The sequence below is a fragment of the Melopsittacus undulatus genome, chromosome 13 (genome assembly GCF_012275295.1).
Source record: "Melopsittacus undulatus isolate bMelUnd1 chromosome 13, bMelUnd1.mat.Z, whole genome shotgun sequence".
Classification (NCBI taxonomy): Eukaryota; Metazoa; Chordata; class Aves; order Psittaciformes; family Psittaculidae; genus Melopsittacus; species Melopsittacus undulatus.
In genome coordinates, this window is record NC_047539.1 from 8,478,634 (window position 1) to 8,488,137 (window position 9,504).

Consider the following 9,504-nt stretch of genomic DNA (forward strand, 5'->3'; position numbering starts at 1 on the left):
CAGTGGTGCTCAGTGACAGGCTGAGGAGCAATGGCCATAATTTAAAACACAAGAAGTTTCACCTCAACATGAGGAAGAACTGCTTTGCATTGAGGGGGGCAGAGCACTGAACAGGCTGCCCAAGGGGGTTGTGGGATCTCCCTTGTTGGAGGCATTCAAAAGCCACCTGGAGCCACTCCTGTGTAATCTGCTTTGGGTGGCTCTGTTTTGGCAGGAGTTGCACTGTGTGAACTGCAGCCATCCCTTCCAACCCTGATGAGTCTGTGATTTCCCAGAGCAAGCTGTAACATGTCTGTTTTTAACTGGAATGAGCCCAGCCTTGTCTCCTCATTTCCCTGCCTATTCTTGGCTAGTTTTGCATGCAAGTGCTGTACCAAGGTCAATTCAATCGTCCTGGCCAGGCTATTCCTGTCGATTGCTTTCCCTCCTACAGGCCACCACCTGCATTTTCATGTGCTGGTTGGTTTTCCTCGGTCCTAGTCTCCCACACAGCACTGGCAGGATGCCGGGATCCCTTCACCAGTACTTGGGCTCAGAAATGCTGCACAAAAGCTGAGGTGCTGGGTGCAGCACTTGCTCTGCAGGGAATCAGACTCCCCAGCCCAAGGAGAGTTATAAAGCAGGTGTGTTTATTACAGCGCCGGGTGCAAGGGGGATCGCTCCTCCTAACTTGTACACCAAGGGGTTACACAAGCAGATACTCACTACACTCAAACACGTGGATTCGTTGGGTTCCTGAACCAACAGTGGTGGTCGTGGGCCAGGGGTCTTCAAGATGAAGTAAGCAGTCTTCCTCACAGTGCACTTTTCACCTTTGGCACAGTTGGATGCCTCAGTAATCACAAAACTAGCTGAAACCAACCATACCAGGTTCTGATAGCTGACACAGTTTAAACCAGTATGGTCTTCATACAGAATCTACTGCAAGCAACACAGGACAGCAGACAAGGAGTATCCGAAGCTGGCAGGTGTTCGGGAGGCACTGTCTCCAAACAAACTGGTAAGTAGAAGGATGGTAAGGAATAATTCATGCCATGTTAGTAGGGCTACTGAATTCTGTTATCACACCACAGACTTACAACACAATCATTGTTCTCTTAGACCTACATTAAGCTAAAAACACTTTAACCCTGTGTTTTCCAGGCACTTGCTTTCCTTACATCACACCCTCATCATGGACTTTGTCCCCCCGATACCGCACAACGCGTCCCTTTACCGCAGCTCTGTCTGCGTTTCACAACCGCGGGTTATGCCCAGTCCCGCCCCCAGCCCGGCGGAGCTCGTACGAAGCGGTCACTGCAGCGGATGCACCGGGAGCGAAGGAAGGAGCAGCCCTGAGCGCCGGGATCATCGAGGTACCGGGGGATGGAGGTACCGGGAGCCCTGCCCAGCTCACGCTCTTCACCCTGCTCTGCTCTTTGGCTCTTTAACTTGGGCTCTTGCCAAAGAATCTCCTCTTCTGTGCCCGCTAAGCTCCTGCCTGCCGCTAATGGACGCTGCTCTGGTTCCTGCCGCTTCCTCCGTAGGCACCGACACGGCTGCAACCAACTTGCCCCGGTAGCGAAGCCTTTTCCAGCGGCCGCCGTGGGGACGCTCGTCTGTCCTGCGGCCACAAAAGGGGCCGAGGCCCTATCGGGGGAGCAGAGCCGGGGTCCGGGCCCCACGGGGTGGGGGGGGGGCAGAGGGGAGTCCGGTACCGGCGGGGCTCGGAGCAGCTGCACCGCTGCTGCTGCAGCGCTACGGGCGGTTCCATTCCGCGCCCGCCGAGGGGGGTGCGATGCCCGTCGCTGGCTCTCCCATTGCGCCTCCGGGAGGGGTGGAGGGCGCGGCGCAGCCCGAAGCAGCCGTGGGTGAGAGCGGGGGCGGCAGAGGGGTCCCCTGGGCTCGGGCGGCGGTGCCGGGTTCGCCTCAGCCCGGTTGGCGCTGGGGCTCCTCGGAGGGGCCGGCTCGGGGTCCCTGCGCTCGGTGCCGGGGTGCGGGGCCCTCGGCTCCGCCCGGCGCCTCCGCCGCGCACTGCCGCCTGCTCCCTGTTGGTGCTGCTGCGAGTCACGGCAGCCACAGCGCAGCACTGAGGGCTTGAGGAGCATACGGCAGAGCTAGGGCGGAATGGGAGCATCGAGGTGGGAGCATCGAGCTGGGGGTGCAGGGGGCACATGAGGGAGAAAACAAGTTTAGCCTCAACACGAGGAACAACTTCCTCACACGGAGGGTGGCACAGCCTGCCCGGGGGGGGGGGGGGGGGGGGGGGGGTGTGGAGTCTCCCTCTCTGGAGACATTCCAAACCCACACGGACACGTTCCTGTGTAACCTGCTCCAGGTGGCCCTGCGTTGGCAAGGGATGATCTCCAGAGGCCACTTCCAACCCTAGTGATTGTGTGATTCCATGACCAGTGCTGGAAGGGAAAACCCCTTCCCACTTGCAGGAGCCCTGACGCGAGCCGGGTGTTGTTGCTCTCTCCTTGCAGCGCTGAGCAGCCATGGACAGGATGCAGCAGGTTGTCGGGCGGGCGAGAGCTGCCTTCAACTCTGGCCGGAGCCGCAGGCTGGAGTTCAGGATGCAGCAGCTGAAGGCCCTGAAGCGGATGGTGCAGGAGAAGGAGAAGGACATCCTGGCAGCCATCAGGGCAGATCTGCACAAGGTCTGGGTCAGGGGGGTTCTCCTGTCAGCCGTACACAGACAGTGGTCAGCCGGGAAGGCCAAGGGCTGCCTTTGCCATGCCCGATGTCTTTGGCTCATGTCTCCCATGATCCTGGCTCTCACCAAGGCTTACTGCTGCCCTTTCTAAGGGGCTAGTCTAAGGCAGGATTGCAGAGGCAGGTCCTGGCTTTTGCTGCACCCTGAGCCCCATGCACCCAGGCTGTCCTCTGTCAGGGATCCTCTGGGGCAGCACTACCTCCATCAAGCACTTTTGAAGCAGCAGAATTTGCCTTGCTTCCCTGGGCTGTTGGGTGGGTGCCTTTGCCATCCCCTCCCCAAGCTCCTTGTCTTTGCAGAGTGAGCCCAATGCATACTGCCATGAGATCCTGGGCCTGCTGGGAGAGCTGGCCATGGTCATGGACAAGCTGAAGGCCTGGGCAGCCCCTCAGCCTGTGAAGAAGAACCTGCTGACGATGCGGGATGAAGCCTACATCTTCCCCGAGCCGCTGGGGGTGGTGCTGATCATCGGGGCCTGGAACTACCCCTTTGCTCTGGTTATCCAGCCTTTAATCGGGGCCATCGCAGCAGGTGGGGACCCACACACAGCCCCTGTCCTTCATGGGGCCATGGGTGGGTGCTGCACCATGAGAGCTCAGTGGCTGGGCTGCATTTGTCTTGTAGGTAATGCCGTGGTGGTGAAGCCATCAGAGATCAGTGAGAACACGTCTCAGTTGCTGGCTGATCTTCTCCCGCAGTACCTTGACCAGGTGAGTGTGGCCCCGTGCTGGACGTCTTGAAGAAATGCCTGTTATGCCTTCATAATATATATAATATATAATATATATATAATATATATAATTATATATAACATATCTATAATATATATAATATACCTGTTCCTGCAGGTTAGAGTCGTATCAGTTACATTAGCAGGAGATAAAGGAAGGAGTGAATGATTCAGAGTGTACAAATGCATGTTAATGTGTTTTACCTGCCTTTACATAACATAACGTGCATAATGTTGCTGCAACACAACAGCTTACTTGTTATTCACAGCCATGTCAAGAGCTGTTTACTTCACACTGCAGTGATTGCTCATGTAGTTACTGGGCTGGGGACACCACTAGATAAGCACAAGATTGTCTTTGATGCCGGCTGTGCCTGGCTCTTCCTGAAGATCAGGCACTTTTTGCTCAGTGGCTGAAGTCCTGAGTTTTCCTCTCCTGACCCACACTCAGTGTCTGGCAGCTGTGACATCCATCACGTTGTGTCACCGAGACACGCTGTTACTCTGACAGCACGGCCCCACGGTGAAGTTGTCAGTGTTTTAGCTAGGCAGGGAGCTAGAGCTGAGGAAGGAGTTATCTCAGAAGAGCCTGGCGGTCATACATGCCCAAGGTTTAATCTGTGGGAGCAGCTCTAGAGCCTGACTCAGCCCTGGCCTCAATCTCCCTTTCTTGTGGTTCATGTGCATAAACCAGCTAGTGAATTTCACCTCAGTGGAGGAAGAAGAGCTCGTCCCTGTTGACCACTGTCTTTTCTCCAGCTTCTAATGTAGCTTGCAGGTGAGTCTCCCCATGTAGACCTGCTGCCTTGATATATGTGCTTTACACAAGGCTCTTGTTCGCCCCACAGGAGCTGTACCCCGTGGTCACTGGGGGAGTGCCCGAGACAACAGAGCTGCTGACCCAGCGATTCGATCACATCCTCTACACTGGCAACTCCACAGTGGGCAAAATTGTGATGGCAGCGGCCGCCAAGCACCTGACACCCGTCACCCTGGAGCTGGGTGGGAAGAGCCCCTGCTACATTGACACAGACTGTGACCTGGCTGTTGCCTGCAGGTCAGGCTGTTGAAGCCCTTGGCAGGGTCTCAGCAGTGGGGCAGGGACCCCGTGGGGCAGGTGGACATCTCTGGGCTGTTGTCCTCAGAGCAGGGGTGTCACTGGGGCATGGTCAGCTGGGCTGTGGGGTCTGCAAGGGATTGATCATGGAGAAACCATCTCTCTTTTCCCCATAGGCGGATAACATGGGGGAAGTACATGAACTGTGGGCAAACCTGCATCGCCCCAGACTATATCCTCTGCAACCCATCCATCCAGAGCAGCGTGGTGGAGAACATCAAGGCATCTCTGCAGGTGAGTGTGGAGTTCCTCATGCTGTGGGAGTTATCCCCGTTACAGCCCAAATCTGAGTTCCTGGAGCTGCAGCCCTAGAGCTGTGGCTGTTGTAAGGGTCTGTGAAGAACTTTGGTTCTGCTGTGCCTTTTGGCAGGAATTCTATGGGGAAGATGTGAAGTCATCGCCAGATTATGAAAGGGTCATAAACAAGCGCCACTTCAAGAGGATCCTGGGCCTTATGGAAGGGCAGAAGATTGCTCATGGGGGAGAGGTTGATGAGGCTTCCTGCTTCATAGGTGCTTCTGGGAGCTGTTGGGGTGGGAAGGTGGAGGGTGGGTTCTTCTGCTCTGGCAGTGGGTGCCTCCTGGGGGCTGCATGTGTCTGTGGCTTGCTTGGGATATGTTGAAAAGAGACATTGTGCAGGATGAGGTCCTGTGATGGACCGTGTTTTCTATCCTGTTCACACCATCTTCTGCTGTCCTGTTTACTCCAGCACCAACTATCCTGACGGATGTTTCTCCGGAGTCAAAGGTGATGGACGAGGAAATCTTTGGACCGATCCTCCCCATTGTGACTGTGAATAATGTAGATGAAGCCATTGAGTTCATCAACCGTCGGGAGAAGCCCCTTGCCCTGTATGTCTTCTCCAACAGCAAGAAGGTGGGTCTGGGCAGTGCTCCCCTGCAGACGTGTCTGCAGTTTGATCCTGGACATGGCCAGTTGCAGGCATGGCTCTGTGCAGGGCCTGTGTTGACACATGTATTGCGGTGTTTGCCTCATGGGGGACCACAGTGTCCCCAGAGCTGCTGGAGGCTCCCAAGTTCTTGCTGAAGTGCTTTGCATTCGCATGGCTTTGTGAAATAGAAGGATAAAACACTGGATTTCCTTTTTGGTGCCATGGACTCCTCATATATTGCTCGGGAGGCAAACTCCCAGGTTTCCATCTTTCCCAGCCCTGTCTTGAGCTTTCCCACTCGAGTTAACATTGCATGGGGGGCTTGTTTGAGTTGTCAGCCAAGAAAACTACTGAGGAGAGGAGAAGGCGCCGTGGCCTCTTGGCATGTAACTAACTGTCTTCCCAGTCCTGCTCAGTTTCATGGTCTTGTCTCTCCTGAGCCTTTGCAATGTTTTGGTTGTTTCTTATTTGCTTTTGCCAGTTAATCAAAAGAGTCATCTCGGAAACCTCCAGTGGGGGTGTTACTGGAAACGATGTCCTCATGCATTACCTACTCTCAACCTTACCCTTCGGTGGAGTTGGTAAGTTACTGGTAGGCCTTCAGCTTGGGGATGTTTGGAAGAGGTTGCAGAACAACCCACAGGAGCTTTGCAGGAGGAAGTTTGAGTGTTACGGTGCTCACAAGCTGACAGTGACTCAGCAGTGCTCTGCTGTGAAGAGCACATGCTGTGCTGATGTTGAAAACAGAGGTGTAACCTGCTAAGCTCTTCAGGCCACCTTTCTCCCACAGCACCAGTCAGATCTCAGAGCCTTAGCAAGGCACTTTGTAAGGGAACTAAATCCAGGGAAGAGCTGGATGCCCAGCGAACAGGGCACACAGAACCACAGCAAAGAACTGAGAGTGTGTAGTTAAAACAAGATGGGGAAGAAGAGGGATGGAGTATGGATGGACATCTTGGGAGACTGAGAAATGCTGCAGAGAGGAAGGATGTGTTGTCCTCTGTGCAGGAGCATAAGGGAGAAGCTGTGCTTTTAAACTGCGGCAAGGCAGGTGTAGGACAGGTAATGTGTAGTGCAGCTGGCAAGCAACTTAAATCTTCTGGGCTGCTTCTTTCTCTGCTGGTGGCCTCACGTGGCCAAAGGTCTGACTGATCAAGGCCATGGTGTGACTGCCTGGGTTGTGTCCCTCAGGTAACAGCGGGATGGGTGCCTACCATGGCAAGCACAGCTTTGATACCTTCTCCCACCACCGCTCCTGCTTGATCAAGGACCTGAAGATGGAGAGTACAAACAAACTCCGGTACCCACCTGGCAGCCACAAGAAGGTGAACTGGGCCAAGTTCTTCCTCTTGAAGCGCTTTAATGGAGGCCGAATAGGACTGGTTGTCTTGGTCCTGCTGGGGATTGTGGCAGGGCTGGTGCTAAAGGTGAGCTATGCGTCCTTGCTATCTACGTGAGTGCATGTGCAATTCATCTGATCTTCTGGCCATTCAGTCTTTGCAACTGCAGCCCTTGCTTAGAGCCTGCCCTGTTTTTTTGCTGTCCTGAGACTTTCAATATCTGACCCATCTGAAACAATCAAAATCTGCTTCTAACTCTTGCAAGTGGTATCTAGAATAGAAATGTCCTCAGAGAGCTCTTCTAGGCAGCCTGACTGTTTGTAGCTCTGCTTTGGTAGGTGGTAGGTGAGAGAAGCTCTCTCTAGAGGCAGGGGTTGGTCTGCTTTGGACAGGTTAGAGTGGTTTCAGTTCCATGGCTTCCTTCAGCAGCACTGTGAGCTGCTCTGCAGCCTAGCCCAGACTGCTGCCATTTTTTGCCGTGCTACCCTGGAACAAGCAGCCTGTGTCCTAAAGCTGAGCTTCACACCAGGCTCTTGTTCTTCACCCAGTTGCAGCCCTCATCTGAGCTTAGCTCAGCTGTTTTCATTTCCTGCCCTGTTTCCAGCTGGGTAGTGCAGAAGGTTGGGATGTCCTCGCCGTTCTGCAGGGAGCAGAAGCCTGCTGGTGCTGGCTGGAGGACTCAAGGTGCCACATGAGGTGAAGCAGTAAGAACTAAAACCAAGTGTGATCCCTGTCCCTGTTTGTTCTCTGTGGCTGGCAGACCAGGCACTGTGTGTGCTTGTGCTGGCTGCTCCTTGCAAGGCTCAGCTGTGCATCCCGAGGGTTTACTAAGCTTAAGGGAGAGGCTACTGCGGAACAGGAGGCAGCAGGGTGGATCAGGACTCTACCCTTCCATTTGTTTTGCATGTTACTGCTGCAAGGAGACAGGTGGGAGCCCAGCAAGCCAGGGGAAATAACCCGCATGCATATTTGAGTCGAGGAGGAGGTGTAAGAGCCAACAACTGCCTTGGACCTTGAAGCACCAGCAAGGGAGGCAGGCCCTGTGTAGGTGAATGGCTTCTCAGTGAAGGGGGGAAACTCACAGCATCTCCAAATCATTTGGGTTTTCTCAGAATCACCAGTCTATGCTGAAGAGAAAAGCCCTCTTGATTGTGCTGGCTGTTCAGAGGCTGGGCTGGCTCAGTGTGTCATAAAGAAGAGCAGGTTTCAGAGCACTGCTATGGCTGTCACAGTGAGGTAGGAGCCTTTTTCTTCTCCTGTGTGTAGACCTGGTTTGAGTTCGGGCAAAGCTCTGTTAGAATAGTGAATGTGGGGCTTGGAGGATGTTCTCTGTGGAGCCAGAGAGTGATGCTTCCCCCTGGCAGTGCTCAGAGCTTGCACAGCACCCAAGATAACCAGTCCATGCATGCTGAGGGGCAGGAGACAGGTGAGCTGGACCTTGTGGATGTCACGCTGGGTGAAGGGTCTCTGCTTCAGGCTGTTCTGGAAAGGGAGTTGGCTTTGTTCAAGGCCATCCTTCACAGGATGTCAGTCTTGTGTTTTGCTTTCACAGATGGTTTACTACTGAGGAGAGGAGAAGGCGCCATGTCCAAATCAGACTCTTGAGTTCTCACTTTATGTCTGTTTCCTTAATCTGAAAAGTCCTTTTCTTTTCTGCTGGGTTATTTCAGTGAGCTGTGGAGCACACAGAGTAGCCTTAGCAAGGCACTAACCAAGAGAAGGCTTGGACTCTTGTTTACTAAAAAGCCATGCTGCAGCAGACGGACCAGTGTGTACAGGCTCTCAAAAGGAAGACTGCAGAGCAAGAAATACCATTCCCTGCTTCCACCCCTGCCATGCAGAATGCCACTTCCAGGAATATGCACAAAGTGTCTTGAACCAAGCTGATTATATTGCCTCAGTGACAAATGGGAGCTTGAGTTTCAGCTGTGAGGGAGTAGATGGTATTTTCCCTGTGGGTTTTTGGGATTGTCTGTCTTCTATTATGTTCTGAACAACCACCAGCTTAGTGATGAGTTTGGGACAGGCTCTGCTAGCTGATGCATTTGACCAGTGGTTATTAATAAACCTGAGTTTCCCCTCACCATTCAATTCAAGTGAAATATTCATGATCTCTGCAAACCAGAATCCTCCACAGCAGGTATTACGAGGATGATACTTGCACTGCCTGTATTCCACTAATAAAAGTATCTTGTGCTCCTGCAAAAGAACTTTGAGGCCTTAGAGAAGTTGGGAATTACAAAGTCTCCAGTTCAAGTAAGGTAAATTTAAAGCTTATCATTAAATGCAATATATGGAGTAGAAAATTACAGTGCCATAGGTTGGATTTCCTCATGCCTAATGGAAGTCCATGCGCTAAGCCTTTTTAATGGTCTATTTTGCAACTACTAAATAAACACATGAAACAATAAACAAAGCGTGGTAAGTCCCTGTGGTTTCCTGGGGAATCCTGCTTGTGCTCAGCTGCTCCCAGCTCTGGCCATGGCTTGGCTGGACATCACACATGTGAGGTGCCTCTGCAGGAGCACAGGTACCCAATGCAGTGACTCCCCTGCCTGCAGGGAAGGACCAGTCCAGTCCATCTGGATTCCCTCCCCCTGCAGACGCTGCCAGCCTGGGGTTGTTCAGATCAAGGCATGGGCTGTATTTGTCTGCTCCCAACAGGTTCTGCCTTCATCTGTTCCCACAGGGTTCTGCCTTCATCTGCTCCCAATGGGTTCTGTGGCCTGT

General features: G+C 53.4%; 1 protein-coding gene across 6 annotated transcripts; it reads left to right on the forward strand.

The window, feature by feature from the left end:
- Positions 1–1,179: 1,179 nt before the first annotated feature.
- LOC101868629 (aldehyde dehydrogenase family 3 member A2) lies at positions 1,180–9,190 on the forward strand. Of its 6 annotated transcripts, none has more exons than XM_031043526.2 (12): positions 1,180–1,371; positions 2,466–2,639; positions 2,995–3,226; positions 3,320–3,405; positions 4,274–4,482; positions 4,659–4,776; positions 4,913–5,054; positions 5,252–5,418; positions 5,916–6,015; positions 6,626–6,861; positions 7,887–8,010; positions 8,327–9,190. In XM_031043526.2, exons 2-11 carry the CDS (start codon positions 2,478–2,480, stop codon positions 7,965–7,967), a joined length of 1,533 nt encoding a protein of 510 aa, XP_030899386.2. In that variant the 5' UTR covers positions 1,180–1,371; positions 2,466–2,477; the 3' UTR covers positions 7,968–8,010; positions 8,327–9,190. The 6 variants fall into 6 exon arrangements, with proteins under 6 accessions (XP_030899386.2, XP_005143025.2, XP_030899388.2 ...); XM_005142968.3 differs by having other exon boundaries at positions 1,181–1,355; XM_031043528.2 differs by having other exon boundaries at positions 1,181–1,355; positions 8,445–9,190.
- The last annotated feature ends 314 nt before the right edge of the window (positions 9,191–9,504 follow it).